This window comes from Eucalyptus grandis, chromosome 8, assembly GCF_016545825.1.
Source record: "Eucalyptus grandis isolate ANBG69807.140 chromosome 8, ASM1654582v1, whole genome shotgun sequence".
Classification (NCBI taxonomy): domain Eukaryota; kingdom Viridiplantae; phylum Streptophyta; class Magnoliopsida; order Myrtales; family Myrtaceae; genus Eucalyptus; species Eucalyptus grandis.
The window spans coordinates 54,334,711-54,362,636 of record NC_052619.1 but is presented as its reverse complement, the minus strand read 5'-3'; the positions used below and the strand labels follow the sequence as shown (position 1 = coordinate 54,362,636).

Here is a 27,926-nt window from a genome sequence, read left to right as displayed (position 1 = left end):
CACTTAATTAATGAAAATCATGCAATATGCAATGCATGCCACTAATTTAACATGAAATGATATGACATGGCAACATGACTTAGTTATATGACCTAAGCAATATGACATAACTAAGCATGTAGTCTATCCTAAGCATGAGATGATTTATTCTAAATAATAATTTTTTTTTGTATTTTCTATAAGATTCGAAATTAAAGAAATGCAACATTTAAATATGCAATCTAAATTAATCTAATGACCTAATTCTAATGACAGGCAATTTCTAATTAAATGCATCTAACAAAAATCACTAAATGACGTGCATTGTATGAAACTAATTCTATATGACGTGCACATGATTTTTATTTTCCTAATAAGCATGCAATCTATTTAGGAGAAATTATCTAAACCTATAATATGCAATCTTAGCATGCAATGACGTGCAAAGAATGCCTAATTCTACATGACATATGCATAATGACTTTTTTTTTGTGTTTTTCCTTTTTCCCTTTTTTAAATTTCGAAATTAATAATTGCCAAATAATTAAACATGCAATCCAAATTAAAAAAAAAAAAGAACTAGCAACCTAAATTAATTGATTTGATTTTTTTATTTTTGAAAATTCGAAATAAAATTCCTATTATGAACATGCAAACCCTAAAACTACATTTTTGATTTTTTTTTTTTAAAGAAAACTAATTTAAGTAACACCACAGCAAATCAAGCCATATTGATTTCCAAATCGACGAACCATATTTCGCGCATGAGATCGGGTTGGCCAATTTCACATAAATCACGAATCGGATCTCGAGCGGGAGATCGGATTGGCAATTTTTTAAAGTAATTGCGAGTGGATTTCGAGCTTGAAAATCGGACTGACAATCACTAGTTGCAATTTCATATCATGGAATTTCAATTTCACATTAAAGGAATAATTACACTAAAAAGATAAAATAAAATAGCAAAAATAATAAAACAAAAATAAGATAAAGAAAATACCTAAATTTTCTTTTGTTTTTCTCTTTTTTTTTTTTTTTTCTAAAAAGAAAAAGAAAAACAAAGCCGTGGGCCGGTCCGGCGAGGGGGGATCACCGGCTAGGGTTCCGGCGAGGCTCGGAGCGGCGTGTCGGCGCGAGGCGAGGCGACGGGGAGCGTCGCGGGTCGCTCGGCTGGAGGCGAAGCGGAGGCGGCGTCGGGCGGCACGGGCTGCGTCGCGGGGGCTGCGTCGGGGCTCTCGGATCACGGGCTTCGGCCGGCGGGCGGCTGCGCAGGGACGGCGGGAGGCCTCTGGTGGCTGCGATGAGGAGCTCCAGGCGTCTGGATCGGGCTGTTGGGCGCGGCGTCCGGTGGAGAGAACCGGATCGGGGCGGCGTCGCGGCGAGGAGCAAGGGCGCGTCGATGTGGGTCTTCAACGAGGCTCGGCACCGGTGAAAGGGAAGCCTCGAGCTGGGTTCGGGCCTTTGTCGTCGGGGACCTCGGATTTGCAGGCGGAGGGACTCCGGCGGCTGGATCTCGGCTCGAGTGGGCTCTAGGTCACCGGTGGCTTGGGATCTCGACGGCGGAGACAGATCTGCAGAGGAGGGTTGCAACGGCAGGGATTGGCGTGGCGTCCGGGGGCTTCTGTTGCGGCGCAGCGAGGTGAGGCGGAGGCGGCGGGTCGCGGGTCGCGGGCCGAGAGCAGGCGGCGGCGTGTCGTCGAGGCTCGGGGGCTCGGCGTCGGGCGGCGCAGGTCGTCGGGCTCGCGGCTCGGCGCTCGCGGACGGAGATCGGCGACGGCGACGGCGGGGTTCGACGGCGACAGGGGCGGCGAGGCCCCCTGCGGGGAAGATGAACGATCGCGCAAGGGGGCTTTTCTTTTCTTTTTCTTTTTTTTTTTTTCTACTTTTCCTCTCTCCACTCACTTTTTCACCCTTTGCTTTTTTTTTACCAACGGAAAGGACCCCCTTCTCTCGTGCTTTTCTCTCTGAATTTGTTCCCCTTCGATATGACCGAATGTCTCAAATGCGTGGCCTCCTCCAACCCTACGCATTTAATTTATTTATAAGCCACGGTTAGGGTTTTAATTTTTCCAAATCCGTATCCACGAAAATTCCTTTTTCCAAATGCAATATTTGCTTTTGATACGATTTAGGATTGCAAAAGGATTCTTCCAAAATTTGAAATCTCACACAAATCAATCCGTAAAATCTTTCCGAGGATACGGGCTTGGGCCTATTTACTCCCTTCGTGGGCTTAGTCCAATTGTCAAATTAATATTCCAACCATCAATTTGAACACATTTGTCACCGGCCCAATGTAAATGCAAATTAAAATGGATGCACCTAAAACTATATGCTATGCAATTAATTAATTAACTAATATTTTTTTTAGGGCTTAAAATTAATCCCTAATTTTTTAATGCAACTAATAATTAAAAGGGTCACCAAAATTTAGGTGTCAACACATCATCTTTAGAGACTAGCCTCTCTCTATTCCGGCCATTAAGAACCACCTCTTTAAAGTGGTTCGGGACAAGGCTATCACCTTCAGAACGTCGAAGACAATTTCAGAAACAGAAGGCTGCAGAGAAGTTGGAGTCTAGACCCGATTATTTTCAATGGGGACCCGTAGGTCCTTGATCAGACGATGGCCTCCTCTTTGCTTTTGTCTCTGCTTGTTAGCTGGTCGAGCTAGCCGTGCTTAGTTTGGCCTTGTGTTGTTGTTGCTGTGCCGCCTCTGGGGCTTTTGCATCTCGTCACCCTTCCACTTCTTTTGTTACTACATTTGGAGTGCAAGTTACTGGTGTCGAGATCCTTCTGTTCTTTTGGCTTTTCTCAATATACATCTTACCTTTACCAAAAAAAAAAACGGTTACGAGATAGTGACCTGACGATGGAAATGAAAATTTACGTTACGAAAGTAACTTGGTGCACTTAAAAGCGAAAAATGAATTTCGTCTCATACTCAAGATTGATTATATCGCTCAAGAAACCTGCTGATTCTATTGAGACTATCTATGTGTAAGGCGCATTACAATCACGTGATGAAGTGATGTAAGATTACAATTAACAGCTATATTAATGTCAGGTACCCTAAAGACGACATGCACTGGACGCATTGTCATGATCATTTTTATAGATCCACTTAACTCTCAAATAACCTTATGTGACCCTATACCTACTAGGCATTGCCTAGTCCATCCATGGAAATTTTTTGCCTGGCCCTGACCTACGCAGATCGAGTGAATGGCAATGATGGTTCAAACAAAGAGTTGGTCCTACAGTGTTCTGACAATATAGTTGGACAAACGTTGGGTTTCGATGGGATCGAGCTCCATGCAGCACATGGCTATCTCATTGATCGATTCCTGAAGGATGCAGTCAACAATAGAACGGATGAATACGGTGGTCTAGTTGAAAATTAGTGCAGATTCTCGATGGAGATCATTTGAGCAGTAGTTGCAACTATTGGCGGTGATCGATTTCAGTTAGGATTTTCACCTGTGTCCAATTATGTCGATGCCATGGATTCTGATCCACTCAATCTAGGACTCATGGTGATCAAACAACTCAACACATTAGAGGCTGAAATGGGATTAAAACTCGCTTATCTCCATGTAACTCAACCGCAAGTCATGCCATCTCTTGAACAGACTAGTAAAGAAGATGAAGAAGCCAAATTGTAAGAAATGCTCATCAAGGTACATTTATGTTAGCCAGCGAGTTCACTCAAGGACTAGGGATGAAGGCCGTGACCGATGGTGATGCAGATTTGATATCATACAGTCAAACTTTCATTTCTAGTCATGAGTTAGTATATAGGTTCAATATTAATGCACCATTAAATGAGTGCATTCGAGAGATGTTTTACACTCATGACCTTGTTGTTGGATAAACGAACTATCCTTTTCTTAACCAATAAAATAATGATAAGGAGTCTCACATGACAAAAGTATGTTCTTGAGGGTCCTAAATCTGCATTAATCGTTTAAATGAGGGGTAAAAGTACTCGGTGTATCTTATGGGTGCTTGAATTGGTGAAAATTGTTGAATCAAATGAGGACATTTATTTTGTTATTTACACTTAAAAAAATAGTATATCGTCTAAAAATCTAGAGAGAGAATGTGCATTCCATACAAAGAATGTACATCTGTATTCATTAATTTCTTTGAAATTGTTTTTTTCCTTATCATTGATCAGAGAAAACTTTCTCCAATCAGATATATATATATACAATTATGGAAAATTGTTTAATCGGTCCTAAACCTATTGTAAGTATACCAATTCATTCATACTCTTCAATTTTGTTAATTTAGTTCAAAGGGGAGAATTACCAAAAAGTCCTAAACCTATTGCAATTGTGCCAATTCAGTCCAAAACTTTTTTTTTTTAGCCAATTTATTCATAAACCTTTACAATTGTGTCAATTCAGTTCATCCGGCTAAAATTGGCAAAGCCGCCGATATGGACACCGGTTGTCCTGCGAATGCCGATGTGGCATTTAAAAAAATTATAATTTTTTTAAAAAGTGGATTTTTTTAAAATTGATTTTTTTTATTTCTTTTATTTCTTTTTCTTTTCCTATCATCTTCTTCGCCTCCTGGCCAGCCGGCGCTGGCCAATGGCGAGGCTCATCCCCGTCGGCCGAAGGCGAGGGCTGGCGAAGTCAACCTGGCCGGCCACTGGCGGGGGCGAGACCCCGCCAGATCTGGCGAGGTCAGCCTCGCCGGCCATTGGTGAGGGCGAGGCGAAGATCTCAGATCTGGTCGGAGGGGAGGAGTTCTGGGCAAGGGAGTTCCAGATCTGCGAAGAGGGGCCGGAGAGAGGAAGAGAAACTAGAGAAGGGGGCCAAATCCGAGCAGGAAGGAGGTGCCGTCAACACTGCCCGAACCCCCCGACGCCATCGCTGCACCAGATCTCCGCCGTGTCGCTGTTGCCCGCCAGCATCTGCTTCAACGTAGCCCCGATGCTGTCCCGGAGACAAATCCCTGTTGGCTATCGCCGTCGCAGCAGCTGACGCCATCTCGCCGACCAGCAACGCCGTCGTGCCGTACCCTCGCTACGAACAAGTGACAAGCTGTCACCCGACACGTCGTCGCCGTTGTCTTCCCCTAAAACCCTATCGGCCGCCACGTCTCGGTCACCATTGGCTAAGCGTACTCCGCGCTTACTGCAACCACCCCACGTGTCCCGTCGCCGTCTGCTACATTGCCGCCGCTCAATCACATCGACGAGAGAGAGAGAGAGAGAGAGAGAGAGAGAGAGAGAGAGAGAGAGAGAGAGAGAGAGGGATACTCACCCGAAGATTCTCCAGTTGAGGAGGTTGCCTTGCCGCTCGCTCGGCACCGTTTTCTCTTCACCTCAATTCGCGCCTTGCGATTGCGCCTCCAAAGTGTGAGCGAGCTCGCGGCTTCCAATCGCCGCCACATTGTGGACAGCGGGTGAGGTTGCCTCGCCGGCCACCGGCGAGGCCGACCCTCACCCTCGCCGGTGGCCGGCGAGGCCGAGCTCGCCGGCCCTCGCCTTTGGCCGCGCCGGCCGGCCGAGGCAAAGAAGATGATGGGAAAAAAAGAAAAAAAAAATAATAAAAAGATTCGAAAAATATTAAAAAATTCGAAAAAATATTAAAAAATTCAATTTTTTTAAATGCCACATCAGCGTTCGCCGGACAGTCGGCGTCCACGTCAATGTTGGCCAACCAATTTTGACCGGATGGATTGAATTGGCATAATTGTAAAAGGTTTAGGACTAAATTGGCCAAAAAAAAAAAGTTAATGACTGAATTGGCACAATTGCAATAGGTTTAGGACTTTTTTGGTAATTCTCCCTAGTTCAAAATATTTTCAAGAAATTCTAATATAGTCATTTCGGTTAATTTTTGCTAGAAATCTCTGACATGTTAATGTGTCACGTAGGACAACCGACGATAACTGAATTGCCATGTTAGCCATTTCCAGCGAAATTAATCTAAAGGATTACATTAAAATTTCTCGCAAAGGTTTAGGCTTAAATCTACTTTGAATTCTTGACTGGAATTATGCTTCAAAATTCGAACGCGAATAAATGGATAATACGTAAGCAGGTTCTATTCAAGCGTCCAACAAGACCATATCATGCCATTTTGTAAATCCACTTTTAATAAACCAATCTCTAAGTATGTATCTAATAAAATTCTTTAGAATATCGAATCAATTTATCCTAATTGTGTGCAAATTCCCTTCTCGAGATTCAATTTGGCTTGCTCGGTGACACTGTAGAGAAGCCATCGCGTTACTACTTTTTTGGTACATCTGACTTATAGACATAATAGCTAAAACTGTAAACATAAATGAAGTAATAGCGATCGTTGGGATGAACCATGCAGTCATGCCATACTGGTGTCGTTAGCTGAGTGACAACTCTTTTGCTGCGGTGGTGCAGGGTGGTGCTTGCGCCGATGACAAGACGCAGAGCCTTAAATGGCACTCCGCAACCGGCTATGGTGGAGTGGTATGGGCAGAGGATGACTCTGCCTTCTCATCACTGAAGGCACTGTGGTTTCCGAGACCGGGGCCGGGTAATTTCATAATTGTGTTGATAATTCAATCGAGTTTCATTTATGGGAGAGAGTTGCATAATGTACCATCTCCAAAACTACAGGAAACATCTGTTTAGCTTTAGATTTCATGTTATCATTCAAGATGAATCTTTGGTCAGAATATAAGCCCATCGTCCTTGGACCCAGTCTCACTTTGTAGACTTAACAGCATGTTTTTCTTTATCTTTTCCTTTCTTTTTCTTTTTTCGCTCTTTTGAAAATGTTACTTTCCTTAAACTTATTATAGAGTTCATGATAAATGAACATAGGTTTTCCCATGGGCATGTTTGTTATACCGAGGAACAAGTGGAAGCACGGAAGAAAGTGGTGGATGCAGTTCAAATCGAGGGTGGCTCCATCTTCTGCCGAAAGTTAGGAAGATATTTTATGAGGTAAAAATTAAAAAATGAATTTAAAAAAGTTGAAGGGGAAAAGCACAAGAAATTATATACTTTATGAGGTGAAATTTTGTCCTGAAATTTTCAAAAGAATCAAAGTGAGGATGATATTTTCCCCGATATGTTGGGCCCGAAAACCTTGCCGCGGCCCCTACCTTTGTAAAAGGTACTCAAATGGACAAAAAAGGACCGCTAAGAAGAATAAGATGAATCTATTGCTCTAGTAGTTAGGAATTAGATGATAATTTTTTTCTTTATAATTCTTATTAGGTCCACCGCTAGTGTAAAAAGATAGTTATATATTCATAGTTTGATGAGCGACATGTGTATTTGAATTTTAAAACCATATTCTTCCAAGTGTCCAGCACGTAAATGTGAGACCTAAATTGCACACTGGTAACAAAATTCCTATTTTCTAATTAGAAAAAAATATATAAGATTTCATTTTCCCCTCTATTTAACTTTAATTTGTTTGAGTCTAAACGCACCTATAAACGTTTTATTTGTGGTTTATGTTTTCATAATAAATAAAAAAAATGATTGAAGGGCAATAAATTGACATATAGGGAGAAACTAAACATGTAAAATCAATCTCTCATTTTCTTTTTTCCTTCTAACATTTGAGAAAGCACGTGAGTTATAGCATGACAATTGCTCAAAGTATAATCGTGTTCATGCTTACCGAATAGCAGCTGCCACAATTTTGAATTCTATTCTGATGAAAATGGAATCCTAGGAGGAATGTTCCATATTCTAACCAAACCTTTTGCACCAGCTCGTCGTGCGTTTGTATGGTCTGGAGAGGCTTACTTATCTTAGATGCTATATCTGTTTTTGGCTTTATTTATTTGTTGCTTTGTCCAGTTCAATGAAGTCGCTGGTTCAATTGAATTCTACGGGCTTGATATTTTGTTGATGATTATACTCTAAAGCAATGGAAAATGGTAACAATCCGAACAATATCATATTAACGTAACGGAATAGAATAATCTCCTCTATTGTGTAAATCTAATAGGATCTGATATGGTATAACAAAATAAATATCAAGCACGCAAACACAAGGTGATTTTTTACATGGAAAACCTTAGAGTGAGGATATTAAAAGTCATAGAACCGAAGTCCAACCAAAAATCTTCACTATCAACAAAATCGGGTGAACAAAGTTCTTTTCTAATAAATACTAGAGGTACATAGCAACAAAGACCTCAGGAACATCATTCTTGGCAAAATGCATAAATTTCACAAGAGATCAAGGATAAATTTGATTAAAAATGCAAATTTTGATTAATCCATGAAATACTTTGTATAGGGAGGTTCAAACGAAAATCAAACCGTTCAAATTTGAGAAGAGTGTGCCACAAAACATTTACAAAATTTCAGCTCAATCGGATTACAAATTGACCTCCAATGCTAGCTTGATATAAATCAGACTGATTCTCAAATCTCAGATAGTAAGAAACCTTCTTTCTCCATATAACTTATCATATGGACTCAAGCTCTTTTGGGCTTGCAATTCCTTAGCTTTTCTTCGTATGAGAGTGAACTCAGCTAGTGCAAAGGTATCACCAATTGACATTTTATTTTTTAATTCTGGTTTAGTCTATCGACCCGGTAAAGGTACATCAATCTCATCCACCAACTAGTTCAAATTGGAGAAGTGGAAAAATCTCATGCCTGGCGGGACCAACGACATATCGTCAAAAGCTTGAGCTACGGACACATTCGAAGCATCGCAGGTTGTCGAGCAATTTCGAAAGGTTGCTATGGACTTCGTTCGAGCTGGTGGGTCAAAATATTTTCTCAATTTATTGCCTTCAATAGGGAAAATTTGACTATTGCAGTTCATGTCATTAAAGTGGAAATCAAACTTTGGTGCGGTAACGTATGAACATTTTGCAGCGTATAAAATTCTATTTTACTGGGGTGTGTGTGGAGGCTAGAGAGAATGAAGTGCAAAAAATTGACAGGTAAATTTAAGAATAAACCAAAGTTGGTAAAGCAAAAGATAGTAACTCAATTGGAGAAAATTTGGTAAATCACTTAAATAAAAGTCAACACCTTCATATGGTAATTGATAAATTTAAATAGTAATTGTTAAAAATAAGATCAGTTTTGCTTTTGTCATAGACAAGAGAAGTTGGTAATTAAGAAAAAAGCTAAACAAACATTGATGACTAACTCAAGTAAGAGTCGGTATTGCAAAAGTTAATAATTTAGTTAGAGAAATGTTAGTATCTATCGAAATATAAATCCGTGATTTCTAAAAAAAAGTTGATAAATTTAATGGGCTGTTAACTCAATAGAAAAAATTTTAAATTAGAATAACTGAGCACTTAAATAACTTTGTAAAAAACTAGTTGGTAACCGAAGAAAAGCTTAGTAAATTTAATGGGTTATTACATTATGTTTCATGATCCCTTAGGTAGCTAGGCGTCTGTCACGCCCCAATCTTCGAACGCATGCCCATCCCTCACCTGGTCAATTAATAGCGACGTTTCAAGCCGCATCACCAATCCATTCATTTAATATGCGCATGCGAAAGCATATAGAAAAAAAATCCCAAAACAATAAAACAATGGAATAGAAAAGTATGGCTATATTTTTCACAACTGAAAAACCACAACAAAACTTTTATACACAGCAAACCACATAGTATATAATACAATACTATTCACAAGTTTGATCTACTATACATCCGATCACAACTCGTAGTTTGCAAAACAAGAGTGGGGCTTCAGTCCTCCACTCATTCTTCATCTGGATTCTCCTCCTACTCAACGACCCTTCCTCCTTCCACGATCCCACTGGAACCTACCATGAGATACTCAGATGATCCTAGGCCATCAAGGGCGGGAATCATTGGATCGATCACTTCTCCACCTCTAGGTTCTATAATGCCATCCCTATACACTACTTCTAAAGCATACACAGGCACCTCAAACTTCGGTATTAGGCCCACTCTTCGCCCATCGCTATAATAGCGATACCATGCTCGGTACTTATAGGGCACCCTTTTGGTTCTACTCACATCCACCCAGATGATGGACTTCACCAATACATACTCCAGGCCTTCAGTGTGCCTAGGCATTGGTGCATGGAACCTCTCTTCGGTGATTTCGTTCGGCATTCCAGAACACATGGGAGGAGGTAAAGGTGCTGTCATCTACGAGCTTGAAATTGAGACAACGTCTTAGCGAGTTCTACTCCTTAAAACCCGATTAGTAAACCAATACACTATGACTGCCTAAGCACATCATGAGACAAGGGCTTACATTGGCCTCATATTTCACCTGCACATTAGCACAGTTCAAATAGGCACCCAATCACATCACACGGATCGATACCTCGATCAATCGACTTAGTCTATTACATGTCAATTTGATCATTTCCCGGTTGTCTCACTTATTCAGTCTCAAATCTTACTCATGGCTCAACGAGCATAGTTTACCAAATTTCTTGGCTACAAATTACGGTCCATAGGACACGACCTATCTTTAGGTGGCAAATTACGGCTTAATGGGCCCGACCTTTAATAGGTGGTAGGTTACGGCCTTATTAGGTGTGACCCCTATCGAGTGGCAATTTACGGCCCAACGGGCGCGACCTCTATTGGGTGGCAATTTACGGCCCAACGGGCGTGACCTCTATTGGGTGGCAATTCTCCGCGTGATTGCCGGCAAATATCTTCAACTGACCTTTGAAAGAGTGGAGGAACAGGAATTGGAATGGGCTTTAGAAAGAAAATGTTAACAATGCCGTTATCAGTTCACACTTCAGTCCTCAGTATACAATAAAAGTACGTGGCCAATAGACAAGCTGTAGGACATATGAAGTTTCTCTTTCAGTGATCTTTGGAAATATCTTGACTGCCATATAAAATGGCCTTTAGTCTGTTCACTGCTGGACTGGTAGAAGGAGTGGACCATTTTTAATGCATTTTGGCTGCATCTTCTAACTTTTTTTCTAGTGATGGTCGATTCGATCCCCTCGGGTTGAGCTTAGCGCACAAAGGAAGCATAATTTTGCAAGGACAAGCTGGGAAGGAGAGGGTATTGTGCTTACACTAGGGGTTACTCATTCGGCGTACTCACGACAACTTGAATTAGGCTGTGAATTGAGATAGCTAAATCTAATCTTTACTCAAACATACACTTGGATAAGCTGAGCACGATCACCAATTGAGTCTAATGTAGCTCGATCGCATGCGTTCGGCCACTAGGGCTGATCAAAAGAAAGTCCCAATTAATTATCTTTACTCAAACATACACTTGGTAAATCGTAGGATTGATTGATGATTGTTGTATTTTCCATTAATTATATGTTTATAGTACGTATAATAGGGAAATTTTCTGCAATATAGTGTTACATTAGATAGACAAGTAGTCCCAATTAAAGTTTTATACACCTCATGTACATTACATTAATGTGAGAATTATTGCCACATCTCTCCATGGAATTATGGTTTTATCACACAGTTGTGATTAAATAGGTCAATTTATCTGTGAGAAAGATACCAAATGACAAACATCGAAGCATCAAATCCCCTAAAAAAGTCAAATGAGACAATCTTGACAAATGTCATGCGTGAAATTAGGGAAAACCTTTTCTTTTACGTTGCTCCCTGAAATCCGAGAAACCCTAAAAGATAGGGAATTCGCGATGTCCACTCAAATTCATGGCCAAAGATCGGACAGCGGAAACCAAGACTTTGCAGTCTGCAGGAGCTACACTTTTAGCTGTCTTGTATGTCCTCTTATGCTGTCATTTCTCTCCTCCCATGTGCTCGGGGACCACCTTGTTGATTCTCTTAAGATTATTATTTTCGGACGCTCCCTCTATAACTTCATATAATTCAAATTGCTCTTCTTCTTTTTTCCATTTAAATAAACTTTCTTAAAAGAAAGTTAGAAGTACTCCAATAATGTAGAGCGAAATTCACCCCTTTGTGATGAGCAATGTGGTTTATTTGTCCCAGAAATTATATAGTTCCTATAGTTACCAAAAGTTGTAAGAGTCGTGTTTTCTTCAATCTCTAATAGCTGGGAACTTCATCTAAATTGTATTTGATTACTGAATTACATGTCTAAATATAACCTGCTTGTAAGTTAAACAAGCACAAAATCCATAACGAGAGAGAGGTGTTTTATTTGTGTTAATCCAAGTTTTAATTGATTGACAAGTACAATATTCTTGTGCTAAATGGTTTATTGGTGGTGTAGTTCTCGATTTTAGTTGAGTAAAATTCTAACCAAAGAGATGCAAAAAATAAAAATTCTAATATAAGATACCCGTATAAATAATCTAATATAGATTGGTCATCATGTGCCACTTTTATGTCATCATGTGCCACTTTTAAGATAATACGGTACTTCTAGCAAAAATTGCAAGTTTTGAACTTCTTATTGAGTTCGTTGGAAATGTATTTGGAGTTCATATCCTTTAAAGAGACGAATATTCTTTTACGAAGCCCGAAAAAATCTTAAGATATTTTCTCATGGTCCTCTATTTCCAAACTAAAAGAACCTCCTTGTTCTTTTCTGTGAAGAGATTACCCTTCGACAGGTGTCACGAATCGCAATCTGTCTGCTTCCAAGGTACCCCTGTCGTGCATTGCCATGCACGTGAAACCCTGCATGGGGTCTCTTATCCTCTCGGCCAATCACCAATGCCTCAGAACATCCCACAATATGCCGCTCTATATATACCCCTGAGAATCCCTCAAACACACATTCGAAAGGAAATCCTTCTCCCAAGAAATTAAAGAGTTGGCATAAAGATGTCAATACTCCAAACCTTAATTCTGTTCTCCTTCCTTCTCTCCGCCTCCCACGCGGCGGTCCAGGACTTCTGCGTTGCAGACCTCTCGGCCCCCGAGGGCCCCGCGGGCTACTCCTGCAAGAAGGTCTCAGCAGTCACCGTGAATGACTTTGTCTTCTCAGGCCTCGGCGTGGCTGGGAACACCTCGAACCTCATCAAGGCTGCGGTGACCACGGCATTTGTAAACCAGTTCCCTGGCCTGAATGGGCTCGGCATCTCCTTGGCCCGCCTGGACATAGCCCCCGGTGGGGTCATTCCATTGCACACGCACCCAGGTGGCTCGGAGGTCCTCCTTGTCCTCCAAGGGACGATTTGTGCCGGGTTCATCTCATCATCAGCGAACACTGTCTACTTGAAGACCCTCAACAAAGGGGATAGCATGATTTTCCCTCAGGGGCTATTGCACTTCCAATTGAATTCTGGTAAAGGTCCAGCACTTGCCATAGTCAGCTTCAGCAGTCCGAGCCCTGGGCTTCAAATCGTGGACTTTGCTCTGTTCGCTAATAATTTTCCTTCTGAGTTGGTGGAGGCCACCACTTTCCTTGATGATGCTCAGGTCAAGAAGCTCAAGGGCGTTCTTGGTGGCACTGGCTAAGTGGCTAATTTCATTTTCGTCGAGAATCCATCCATTAAGAATCACCGCCTTTTCAAGCCTCTTCAAAAAAATGAAAGGAAATAATAATTCGGCTTATATGCTTGTCGTCAATGGCTTTCCATGGATTTTTCTTGTGAGGTTGTATTTGGTTTGCTAGTGTGTTGAAGTGAGTCGTTGGAGTGGAGATTTGATTTTTAGTGCTTTCTGACTTGTTGTTCTGTTCGGACTATGGAGCAAAACGCCTCCCTTTCTTATCGAATTTTGAGTAGATGAATAAAAGTATGTTGCTTTGTCAATTCCTTGAGAGCTAACGTTCATATGGAAAAATATGCTTGATAAATCAAGTAATGCAGTAATATCATCCACCTATTATAGATGAGATTATAATAGAATTTGGATCCTATCTATAGAGGGATAAACTAACATTCGGTGTTGCATTCATATAATGACAGCTCACATCATGCCGATCAAAGCATTATTTAGTAATGGCGTGTCATGCCAACACTTTCAATATGTTCATTTAGTATTGTCCAAGGCCAAGTGGACCAATTGATTGATGTGGACTTTTCTACACATGACTTAATTATGGATGCAGATTCTGTTTTAGAGCCTAGCTTTGGACTTGTTCCATTTTTTTTCTAAATACACTAGAATCTTGTCGCGATCATTTGCACAATAAGCCAGTAATGTATGTGTCCGGATCATGTGAACCTAGCTCACGCAACTATTAGATTAGTGGGTTCTACATGGGCCCACTTCATCCAATGGTACATGTGAGATGAGCTAACATGCACTGAGGGCATCTAAGAGTTTTTTTTTCTTCTACAGTACTCGTTCTGCCTTAAAAGTGTTGAGGTGTGGCATTTGATTAGTTGTTTATCCATTACTTCATAAAATTTCGAAACAATTATCTTTTAAATCCATTTTTGGATTCCTACAACTCTAATGCCGCCGGAAAGCTCGACTCACTATTGTTAGGTGTAAGTATTTTTTTATTTAGGTCCTTGGGCATTTATTTGATCAAGTGTTTTCCTCGAAAAAGTGGCTATGTGATTTGAGACCAACAAGGGTGTCGGCCAAATGATATCTTGTTGGAAAGCTTACAATGAACTTAGGTGCTCATGAAGTTCCGGGGTGAGATGACGTAATTCAAGGAAATGATGCTAGCATTTCAATCTCTATCTGTCAATGGACATAAAAGTGGGTCAAACTCACACGATGATGACTCACGTGGTGCACTTTGCTTTTGACGTTAGTTAGCAAACCTATAATCTAAACTAATGTCTAATTTTAGCAAATATCTAAATTTTAATTTTATAATGAATTATTACTGATTAAAAAGAAATATTGAAATAAGTTTTTCAGGGCAATTATCAAGTCAGTCCTAAATTTATTATGCCAATTCAAACCTAAGCTTTCCGATTTTATCAATTGAATTGCTTGACACTAGAATTTCACCCATAAAAATTAATTAACAAAATTAGGGATTATGACTTAGATATGTTATGCGCAACCCATTTAAGCTTCAAAATCAATTATCCCCTGAGCTTCATCCGACAGAATAGACATCGAGCACTCTCCCCCAGAGATATGGCGGTCATCCATCGCACGCTCAGAGGCTAGACGAAGCGGACGGAGGAGTCCTATCTCGGGCTTGAGTTTGGCCGGACTGGGCTCTGTCAAGAGCCCGTTTCGAATTAATTCTTCTTAGGCCCAAATTTCACTTGAAAGAAAAGACAGGCCCACAACCTTGCAAGCCCATGCAAACCCAGACCCAACCGGCCCGGACAAATGAAACCCTACCCGAATACGATCGCCCGACCCACCCGTAGCCTCTTTTGCTCCCCTACCACTAGAGGTGTCAAACGGGTGGGTCGGGTTGGGTCATTAATGGTTCAACCCAAATCGACTCATTAACTCATTTATGACCCATTTATGCCTAATGTAAATTTTTGACCTATACCCGACCCGATTTATACTTTACCCATTTAACTAAACTTAAGAAAGCTTATTTCTTATATATATAAAATGGTATTCCTAAAATAGTTTTATGTAACACAAATTTAATGGAGAATTTTTATAATTTTTAAAATAATTATTTTAAATAATCAAATTTAATTATTTTTTTAAAAAATTATATTTTTAAATATAATTTTCTTTTTTCTTTTTTTTTTTGTTCTTCTTCTTCTTTGGATGGCTGTCGCCATAACAACGGCCGGCGGTTGGCCATAGGTGAGCCTTGAGCTCGCCCTCGCCGACGCGGTGAGCTCAAGCCTCATTGGACGCTCGGCGAGGCCTCCGCCTTGCTAGATTCGGCGAGCTTGAGGCTCACCAACATCGGGCAAGCTCGAGCTCACCCCTTGCCGGATCTTGCGAGGCTCGAGCCTCCCCAGATCCGACGAGGGTCGAGCCTTGCCGGACATTGGCGAGGCCTCCACCTTGCCGATTTGGCAAACTCGAGCCTCGCCGGTGTCGGGTGTGCTCGAGCTCGCCCCATGCCGATCTGGCGAGGTTGGAGCCTCGCCCAACACCGGCGAGTTTGAGTCTCGCCAGATCCGGCGAGCTCAAGGCTCGCCTTGCCGAGTCGTCGGCCATCGCTGTGTCGACAACTAGAGGAAGAAGAAAGAAAAATAAAAAAAGAAAGAAAAAAATAATTATAATATTGGTTTTTATAAATATATATATATATATATATATATATATATTGTAAAGTTAAAGAGAGAAGAGAGATTGTTAGGTTTTGGGTAAAAATGGGTTCTAAATCTAACCTATTTAAGACCCATTTAAGACCTACTTAAGATCCACATATCTTAAGTCTTTAGTTGTTAAACCTATTTAACTAACTTCTTAAAAAAACAAGTGACCCATATATGACCTATTTATGATTTAAATGGGTCATATATGGGTCTATGACCCATTTTGCCACCTCTACCCACCGCGAACCCCAACGGAGACAGCCACGGCGAGCGACGGCGGCTGGCCTAGTATTCTTGGTCGTGGTGGCGCAACGAGTAGGATCGCTGGCAGATCGGCGAAGCAACTGGCGGCGGTGTCGTGCCAGCAATGACTGTCGGCTGCAACACGGCCTGGGTCTCTGTGGCTTGGCCGAGATGGGGCTCTCTCTCTGAGATCTCCTCTCCGACCTCCGCCCTCTCGGTGCTCTTCCTCTACCTTCACCCCCTCCGCTCACTCTCTCGGGCTTTTCGGATGTCTCTCTAAAGAAACCCCTCCGCTCTCCCTCCTCCACCCTTCTTTTCTCTCTCTTTGGCTCCCCCATCAATATTACAGTTTCGTCTAGGGGTTCTCGCATTTCCTCTGGCAGACTTCTTAACGAATCAACTACCATTTTCTATGTCCATTATCATGCGCGTGTTTTTCTCTTACCTTTGATCAGGAGCATTCGTTAGTATAAGTAGATCAATTCCTGCGAGCTACCTATGTTATGATCGTAACAATGCTACTTATTCTCTCTTTCCAAACATTTAGAATAGCCCACGTTGTGCTCAGAACTTGGACAATTTGTACAAGTATCAAAGTTCAGCTGTTCCAGAAAGCAGGATACTCATCTCTTTGCCTGGTAAGGACATAAGCAGGATACTGACACTCTGTTCTTCAACTTTATCTTATTGATAGAGTTCCTTGTGCTTCCTAGTGCCTCAGCTTGTGTATTTTATCTTGTAACAGGATTGCTCCCTACTTATGTGTTTTTCGCTGAATAAAATCTTACTTATCAAAGTAAAAAAGAAAAGATGATGTCTGATTACAAGTCGTGATGATAAGCAACTTACTTATCTGAATCTGATTTTTTCCAGCTCGATTCTTCCTTTGATCATGTCTCGCTTTCCCCAAACCCAATCTTTTTCATCTTCTAGTCTCCACGTGTGTTTACACACGCCGTAGTTCCTTTTGATAATAACATTCTATTATCAAATCTCTATTGCTTTATAGTGATCTTTCATAATTGTTTGCAGATATTACTGGGGCGTCCCTGAGGCCATTTCAGACTGAGAGTAAAGAGGCAGATGCACGGTAGAATCTTGTTAAGTGTAAGTTTTGTTCAGTTTAGATGCTTGGGTTTTGACTTGAGGAGCTTTTGTAATTTCGTCGTCAGACTTTTTTATTTTCGTGCAAATCCGGTCAGTTAATTACATATAGAGAGTTTGGTTTATTTTATACACCCCACTAGATCCAAATTCCAGGCTTCAACCCTCCTGCTAATGTTGATTATTTCTTGTAACTCCACGCACGTAAATGGACCATTTTTTTTTTAATATAACACCAAGATGTGGCTATGTTCATTCTAGACGAACAGCCCTTTTGGGCGAATGATTTCTTACAGGAAAGCTTACAATAAACCTAGGTGCTCACGAAGTTTCGGCGGGAGATGAGCTACTTCAAAGAAATTATACTTGCATGAAACTTTCGATGTGAATTTAGTATCCATTAATTTGTCTATATATATTTATATATAAGTGGGCAAAACTCGTGTAAGGTTGACTCATACAATACGCTCATGTGCAAGCTTTATCCATTTCTTTACTTTTGATATTCAATTTTGCAACTTCTAATACTAGCAGATTTCTAATTTGAGAAAATATCTAATTCAACATCTTTAATTTATTTTGCATATTTTGAGAATAATTTCTATCAATTTGCAAGAAATAAATGCTCAAGGAAATTAAATATGTATATGTAGATGCTATTGAATTGTTTATGTATATATGGAACATTGTTGTAAAATATTGAGTTGCAAATATATAATAGAGAGAATAAAGAGATTGGGAAGAGAAAGCAAGTAAACACCAAAGATAGTAGAGAAAGCCAAATGAGATAATTTTATTTCCAATGTATCATAGTATATCTATGACAAAAACTAAGCTCCTATTTATAAGAAAACAATGATGTACTTATCATTAATATCAATATATCGAATAATACATGTATTGGATAGGGAGATAAACATTCATTGTACAGGAGATGTACTTATAATGTATGATACAAATGTATCATAATAATTACATTAGATAAGATGATTATAATAAATATTCATTCATGTATTTCATAACACTCCCCCTTGAATATTCATTGTATTCATCATGAATGTGCATCGAATGATATTGACTCATTAAAAACCTTAATCTGGAAAAACCAAGGGGACAAAAACTAAACAAAAGGGAAAAAGAGTGCAGAGCACAAATTTTATTATCTCTCCCTTTTATGGATGCATTAATTGTCTCGTTAAAAACTTTAAACTGGAAAAACCCTATGGGAAAAAACCGAACATAAAGGAAAAAGAGTGCAATGCATAGTTCATAATTCCCCTCAATTGAGCCATATAACCACTACTAGGGCTAGTCAATCCTGCATCTTGTGAAATCGCCGCATACCAATGCCATATACTAATTTATCAAAAGTTGACATTGGCAATGATTTGGTAAAAAGATTTGCAAGAATATTTATGGATCGAATCTGTTTAACATCAATTTGTCGACTTTCTTGGAGTTCATGAGTATGGAAAAATTCCGGCCAGATATGCTTAGTCCTATCATCTTTGATATATCTTCCCCTAACTTGTGCAACACGAGCAACATTATCTTCATAAATTATAATTGAAGAATTTGTAACCAATATTAAACAACAAGAATTATGAATATACGTTATAACGGATCTTAACCAAACGCACTCACTTCCAGTTTCATATAAAAAAAAATAATCTCAGAGTAGTTAGAAGATGTAGCTACTAGCGATTGCTTCGTAGAACGCCAAGAAATAGCAGTGCCGTTATAACAAAATAAATACCCAGTTTGAGAGTGAGCCTTATATGGATCAAATCTATATCCAACATCAACATATCCAACTAAACCAAAGTTAGTGGAATCCTTGGAATAATATAATCTCAAATCTATGGTTCCTCGGAGATAACAAAAAATATGTTTAACTCAATTCCAATGTCTCTGAGTTGGTTCAGAACTAAAACATGACAATAAATTTACTACAAAAGCGATATCTAGTTTCGTACATTGTGTCAAGTACATCAAAGCCCCAATTGCATTAAGATATGGTACTTCAGGACCAAATATCTCTTCATCAGATTCTTTAGGACGAAATGGGTCCTTTTGGAGATCTAGAGACCTTATAACCATAGGGGTGCTCAATGGGTGAGCTTTGTCCATGTTGAAGCGTTGAAGCAATCTTTCAACATATGCTGATTGATGAACGATTATTCCATTTGCTTTATGCTCAAGCTCTAGACCAAGATAAATTTTGGTTTTACCCAAATCTTTAACTTCAAACTCCATTTTTCAAATACTCAGCAGTTGTAGCTAACTCTTCTTGAGTTCCAATTAAATTTATATTGTTGATACAAACTGCTATAATAGCAAATTCGGTTTCTGATTTCTTAATAAACACGCATGGACAGATTTGATCACTCTTGTACCTTTCCTTAATAAGGTACTCATTCCTTAATAAGGTACTCACTTAGGCATCAATACCACATGCGACCAGATTACTTTAACTTATACAAGGATCTTTGCAATTTTATTGAGAATAAATTACAGGGAGTGCATGCTTCAGGCATTTTGAATCCCTCGAAAATTCTCATATAAATATCAGAGTCTAATAAGCCATATAAATATACCGTCACAACGTCCATTAGACGCATTCCCAAGCTTTCAGAGATTACTAGGCTAATAAGAAAATGAAATGTAATTATATCCATCACAGGTGAATATATCTTATTATAATCAATCACAAGTCTCTCAAATAATCATTGGGCAACGAGTCGGACTTTATACTTGACAACCTCATTTTTCTCATTTCGTTTTTGGACAAATACCTATTTATATCCAACGGGCTTTACATTATCGGGGATATAAGTTACGGGTCCAAAAACCTCTCGTTTAGCTGGGGATGCTAATTTAGCCTTAATTGCTTCCTCCCACTTAGGCCAATCTTGCCTTTGACGACATTCGATAATAGATTGCAGCTCACAATCATCATCCATAATTTTATGAGCAACTGAAAATGCAAAAGCATCATTAATGATGATTTCATTTCGATCCCAAATTTCATTACAATATGTAATGGTATTATCAATATTCTCGGGATTGGTGTTCCTTTCATAGGTTTGCGCATCTTTAGGGGCAATAAGCTCTTTCGGAGCAAGCACAACGCCAAACTCATTTAACCTATCCTTCAAGAACAATTATCCTAGCTGAAGCATTTGCAGCTGGAATATGAGACTCCGTTACTTTAGTAGCATCATTAAATGTGTTAGGAAGTCTATTGGCCATGGCATGTAAATGGATTATGCGATGCACCTTGTTTTCACATTAAGGAGTCATTTGGTCTAATTGAGATAAATTTTTCTCATTTCAGGAGAAAACCTTAACTGATTTTTGTTTTGCAGTCATGGGAGTTGTAGGTATCCCAATTGATGGAAACATAGTCTCATCGAAATGACAATCTGCAAATTTGGTAGTAAAAAGATCACTGGTAGTTGGTTCCAAGAACCTAATGATAGACAGTGAATTAAATCCAATATAAATGCCCAAATGGCGTTGGGGACCCATTTTTGTTCTTTTTGGCGGTGCTACAGGCACCTGTATTGCACAACCAAAGGTGTGTAAATGTGAAATATCTTGTTCATAATCAATAACCATTTGAATGGGAGATTGTAAAAGACTAGCAGTGGGGCATAATTTTATTAAAGCTGCCGCATGCAAAATTGTATAACCCCATGCCGTATTGTTGAGATTCATTCTCAATAATAGAGTGTGGGTAATTATTTAGACATGGTTTAATCAAGGATTCTGCCAATTCATTTTGGGTATGAACATATGCAACTGGGTGCTTAACTTTGATTCCGAGTGAAGCACAATAGGTATCAAAACTCTTTGATGTAAATTCACCAGCGTTATCCATTATTATGCTCTTAATTGGATAATCAGGGAATTGTGCCCGGAGTTTTATAATATGTGCAAGTAAACGTGCAAATGTGACATTGCACGTAGATAATAGGCAAATATGAGATCATCTACAGGATGCGTCCACTAGTATCATAAAAATATCGAAATGGTCCATTTGGTGGTTGTATTGATCTACAAATATCACCCTGAATTATTTGCAAGAATGAAGGGGATTCAAGATTAACCTTTGTTATAGAAGGTTTGATAATGAACTTTTCTTGTGAACAAACCTCACAAATATAATCTTTGGACAATAATACATTTGTATCCTTTAAAGGATGTCCTTTTGTATTCTGAATTATTCTACGCATCATTGAAGCGCCAGGGAGACCAAGGCGATCGTGCCATAGTCCAAACTGATCAGGATTTACCAATCTCCGGGGATGTGGTGGCGTAGGTTTCAATAGCCTTAATCATGACACAATACAAACCCATAGAAGAAACTTCTAGCTTCTCATGGATGGTCTTCAAGCTCATCTTATAAGAGGAAATGCCAATATATTCCTTATCTTGCTCATAAATAATCTCAATATGGTACCAATTACGGCGTATATCTTTGAATCTGAATATATTTATTTTTTATTTAATGCTTAGAAATGCATCCTCAATATGCAAGATGGTGCCATTTGGCAAAACAATTGTGGCGTTACCAAAACCATCAATAATTGGAATAGGACCTGATAGTGTATGGATTTGTGTCTTACGCAATGTCATACTTGAGAAAAATGTCTACTACGAAATATAGTATGTGCTGTTGCACTATCAAGCAAACAAACATATTCATTTTTCTCGGTATTTTCCATTTACATTTATATTGACAACTTCAGGTGTCAAGTATTATAAATTTGCATATTAGTTATAGAGTCAAATAAAATTTCAAAATAAATATTATATAAGGTTCATAAACATTTCATAACCATCTTAAATAACAATAAAAAGTAATGCACTTAAAGCAAAGCAACTAAAAAAGAAATTATTAAAACCATAGAATTTGAAGTTCAAATTATCATCCACCAATCTGATGTTTCATTAAAGTAATCGGAGGTCCTCAAAGAAATCAAAGACATCAAAGGATGCATTTGCAACATCAGGAGCAAGAGGAGTCCCACCAACGGAGATATTGTTGGCCTCAACAGTGCTTATGGCTGTAAGATTGATTTTAATGGCATGAGATGCACCAAGCTTACCCGTATTTTTTTATAGATGTCCGGTATAGGTTAACAAAGTGTTTTGGCGTATGACAAGTATGTGATCAATGTCCAGTCATGCCACAGCAATGACAAATACTTTCATTAATCACCTTCTTAGGCTTATTTTCTCTGTCATGATTTGGGCCTAAGTTAGATTTCCTAGGGCGGTTAAATTTCCTGCCATCCCTTCTAGAATTATGTTCTTACCTGCGCTTATAGCCCTTAAAATGACCAATATTTTTTTCAAAGTTAGCATGTGCTTCAGGCAATGCTTTAGAGCTAGCAAGTCTAAGATCATGATTTTTTAGCAGTAATTCATTAGTTTACTCAGCAGTAAGAAACATAAGAATTAATTCAGAGTATGTGACAAATTGACGTTACTGGTATTGCTGTTGCAATACAATATTCGAAGCATGAAAGGTGGAGAAAATTTTCTCTAATAATTTCGCATCAGCGAGTTTGATACCGCGTAACTCAAGCCAAGAAACAATATCAAATAAAATGAAGTTATAGTCAGACACTGATTTAAAATATTGCAATCTGAGATTTTGCTAGTCATATTGTGCTTGAGGGAGGATAACAGTCTTGGTATGATCATACCTATCCTTCAACCTCATCCACAAGATCTGAGGGTCTCGAATGGATAAATATTGAGTCTGCAGGCTCTCATGTAAATGACGACGAATAAAAATTAGCGTATTTGCTTTATCTTTTGCATTTGAGGTTCCATCCTCTGTAATTGCATTAGCGAGACCTTGCCATTGAAGGTGCATTTCCATGTCAAGGCATCATGATAGATAATTCTTTCCACTCACTTCCATGAGTGATCTCGATTGATCCATTTTACTATGTTGTTATCTCGTGAAATAGAGTTATGTTATTGCTTAATCATAATTTATTTCTAGTTCATTAGTATAGCAGCCAGGTGAGGGTGCGCCAATTTCGTCAACCAACCGGTCCATATTGGAGAATTGGAAAGTATTCATGCTTGATAGAACCCAGGAAAATTTCTCCAAGCGTCGAGCCTTTGGAAGCATCTGAAATTCCGAAGGTTGTCGAGCAGTTTCGTCAGGCAGCAATCAGCTCCATACGAGCAGGTCAGGCTACAAGATTTCGTGTCTTAATTCACTATCCTAAGCTGTTTTCCATTTTAATTTTGATAAGACTTGACATTGAAAAATTTTCCACTTACGTAATTTTGCCGTTCACGTGCACTGAATGAGGATTCAAATAAAAATTGTATTGAACAGAGTCAAACGGTTACAAGATAGTGACCTGACAATGTAAGTGAAAATTTACGTACTTGGTGCATTTAAAAGCGAAAAGAGAATTCTGTCTCATGCTCACGATTGATTATATCGCTCAATAAACCTGCTGATTCCATTGAGACTATTTATGTATAAGGCTTATTACAATCACATAATGAAGTGATGTAAGATTACAATTAACAGCTATATTAATGTTAGGTACCCTAAAGACGACATGCACTGGACGCATTGTCATGATCATTTTTATAGATCTACTTAACTCTCAAACGACCTTATGTGACCCTATACCTATTAGGCATTGCCTAGTCCATCCATGGAAATTTTTTGCGTGGGCCTGACCTACGCAGATCGAGTGAATGGCAATGATTGTCCCAACATTTTAAGAGTCGGTCCTACAGTGTTCTTCTAACATTATAGTTGGACAAACGTTGGGTTTCGATGGGATCGACCTCTATGCAGCACGTGGCTATCTCATTTATCAATTCCTGAAAGATGCAGTCAACGATAGAACGAATGAATACGGTGGTTTAGTTGAAAATTGGTGCAGATTCTCGATGGAGATCATTTGAACGGTAGTTGCAACTATTGGCGGTGATCGAGTTCAGTTAGGATTTTCGCCTGTGTCCAATTATGTCGATGCCATGGATTCTGATCCACTCAATCTAGGACTCATGGTGATCAAACAGCTCAACAAATTCGAGGCTGATATGGGGCGAGTCATGCCATCTGTTGAAGAAACTAGTACAGACGATGAAGAAGCCAAGTTGTAAGAAATGCTCATCAAGGTACATTTATGTTAGCCAGCCAGTTCAATCAAGAACTAGGGATGAAGGCCGTGACCGATGGTGAAGCTGATTTGATATCATACAGTCAAACTTTCATTTTTAATCATGATTTAGTATATAGGTTCAAAATCAATGCACCATTAAATGAGTGCGTTCGAGGGACATTTTACACCCATGACCTTATTGTTGGATAGACGGACTATCATTTTCTTAACCAAGAAAGTAATGATAAGGAGTCTCACATGACAAAAATATGTTCTTGAGGGTCCTAAATCTGCATTAATTGTTTAAATGAGGCTTAAAAGTACTTGATGTATCTTATGGATGCTTGAATTGGTAAAATTGGTGAATCAAATGAGGACATTTATTTTGTTATTTACACTTTTTTTTTAAAAGTATATCGTTTAAAAATCTAGAGAGAGAGTGTCCATTTCATACAAAAAATGTACATCCGTATTCATTAATTTCTTTGAAACTGTTTTTTCCTAATCTTTGATCAAAGAAAACTTTCTCCAATCAGACATCCAAATTGGTGTTCTACATATATACAAATTATGGAAGATTGTCCAATCAATCATAAATTGTCCAATTAGTCCTAAACCTATTGTAAGTATACCAATTCATTCATACTCTTCAATTTTTCTAATTTAATCCTAAACATTTGCGAAAATTCTAATATAGTCATTTCGATCAATTTTTGCCAGAAATCTCTGATGTGTTAATGTGCTACATAGGACAACCGACGATAACCGAACTGCCATGTTAGCCATTTCTAGCAAAATTAATCCAAAGGATTACATTAAAATTTCTCGCAAAGGTTTAGAATTAAATCGTGTTCAAAATCTTCACTGGAATTATGCTTCAAAATTCGAACGCTAATAAATGAATAATAAGTAAGCAGGTTATATTCAAGCGTCCACCAAGAATATATCATGCCATTTTGTAAATCGACTTTTGATAAGCCAATCTCTACGCATTTATCTAATAAAATTCTTTAGAATATCAAATTAATCTATCCTAATTGTGTGCAAATTCCCTTCTCGAGATTCGATTTGGCTTGCTTGGTGACACTGTAGAGAAGCCCTTGCGATATTAATGTTTTGGTACATCTGACTTATAGACATAATAGCTAAAACTGTAAACATAAATGAAGTATAGCGATCGTTGGGATGAACCATGCAGTCATGCCATACTGGTGTCGTTGGCTGAGTGACGACTCTTTTGCTGCGGTGGTTCAGGGTGGTGCTTGCGCCGTTGACAAGACGAAGAGCCTTAAATGGCACTCCGCAACCGACTATGGTGGAGAGTCATGGGCAGAGTATGACTCTGCCTTCTGATCACTGAAGGCACTGTGGTTTCCGAGACCGGGGCCGGGTAATTTCAATCGAGTTTCATTTATGGGAGAGAGTTGCATAATGTACCATCTCTAAAACTACAGGAAACATCTGTTTAGCTTTAGATTTCATGTTATCATTCAAGATGAATCTTTGGTCAGAATATAAGCCCATCGTCCTTGGACCCAGTCTCACTTTGCAGACTTAACAACATGTTTTTCTTGTTTTTCTTTATCACTCCCTTTCTTTTTCTTTTTTTCGCTCTTTTGAAAATGTTTCTTTCTTTAAATTTATTATAGAGCTCACGATAAATAAACATAGGTTTTCCCATGGGCATGTTTGTTGTACCGAGGAACAAGTGGAAGCATGGAAGAAAGTGGTGGATGCAGTTCAAATCGAGGGTGGCTCTATCTTCTGTAGAAAGTTAGGAAGATATTTTATGAGGTAAAAATTAAAAAAAATGAATTTAAAAAAAATAAAGGGGAAAACCACAAGAAATTATATACTTTATGAGGTGAAATTGTGTCCTGAAATTTTCAAAAGAATCAAAAGTGAGGATGATATTTTCCCCAATATGTTGGGCCCGAAAACCTTGCCGCGGCCCCTACCTTTGTAAAAGGTACTCAAAACGGACAACAAAGGACCGCTAAGAAGAATAAGATGAATCTATTGCTCTAGTAGTTAGGAATTAGATGATAATTTTTTTCTTTCTAATTCTCATTAGGTCCACCGCTAGTGTAAAAGATAGTTATATATTCGTAGTTTGATGAGCGGCATGTGTATTTGAATTTAAAACCATATTCTTCCAAGTGTCCAGCACGTAAAAGTGAGACCTAAATTGCACACTGGTAACAAAATTCCTATTTTCTAATTTAAAAAAATGTAAGATTTCATTTTCCCCTCTATTTAACTTTAATTTGTTTGAGTCTAACCGCACCTATAAACGTTTTATTTGTGGTTTATGTTTTCATAATATAAAAAAATGATTGAAGAGCAATAAATTGACATATAGGGAGAAACTAAACATGTAAAATCAATCTCTCATTTTCTTTTTTCCTTCTAACATTTGAGAAAGCACGTGAGTTATAGCATGACAATTGCTCAAAGTATAATCGTGTTCATGCTTACCGAATAGCAGCTGCCACAATATTTGAATTCTATTCTGATGAAAATGGAATCCTATGAGGAATGTTCCATATTCTAACCAAACCTTTGCACCAGCTCGTCGTGCGTTTGTATGGTCTGGAGAGGCTTACTTATCTTAGATGCTATATCTGTTTTTGGCTTTATTTATTCGTTGCTTTGTCCGGTTCAATGAAGTCGCTGGTTCAATTGAATTCTACGGGCTTGATATTTTGTTGATGATTATACTCTAAAGCGATGGAAAATGGTAACAATCCGAACAATATCGAATTAACGTAACGGAATAGAATAATCTCCCATATTGTGTAAATCTATAGGATCTGATCTAGTATAGAAAAAATAAATATCAAGCATGCAAACACAATGTGATTTTTTACATGGAAAACCTTCTCAGAGTGAGGAGATTAAAAATCACAGGCCGAAGTCCACCCAAAAATCTTCACTATCAACAAAATCGGGTGAACAAAGTTCTTCACTGATAAATACTAGAGGTACATAGCAACAAAGACCTCAAGAACATCATTCTTGGCAAAATGTATAAATTTCACAAGAGATAAAAGATAAATCTGACCAAAAATGTAAGTTTTGATTAATCCAAGAAATACTTGGTATATGGAGTTTCAAACGAAAATCAAATTATCTAGATTCGAGAAGAGTGCGCCACAAACACGTTTACAAAATTTCAGCTCAATCGGATTACAAATTGACCTCCAATGCCAGCTTGATATAAATCAAACTTATTCTCAAATCTCAAATTTTCTGCTTGCTCTTTTTCTTTTGTCATTGGTTTCTGCTAATTTCTTTGTGGCCACTACTTAAAAGATAGAAAGAAATCTTATTTCTTTATATAACTTATCATATGGGCTCAAACTCTTTTAGGCTTGCAATTC

At 38.8% G+C, this 27,926-nt stretch overlaps 1 protein-coding gene across 1 annotated transcript; it reads left to right on the top strand.

Annotated features, from left to right (window-relative positions):
- The first annotated feature begins 12,666 nt into the window (after positions 1-12,666).
- On the top strand, positions 12,667-13,642 carry LOC104438051 (auxin-binding protein ABP19a). Its single transcript, XM_010051128.3, has one exon. It carries the CDS (start codon positions 12,711-12,713, stop codon positions 13,344-13,346), a length of 636 nt encoding a protein of 211 aa, XP_010049430.1. The 5' UTR covers positions 12,667-12,710; the 3' UTR covers positions 13,347-13,642.
- Positions 13,643-27,926: the final 14,284 nt, after the last annotated feature.

Coding starts and splice junctions, on each gene's coding strand:
- LOC104438051 (XM_010051128.3), top strand. CDS start 12,711: ATGTCAATACTCCAAACCTTAATTCTGTTCTCCTTCCTTCTCTCCGCC.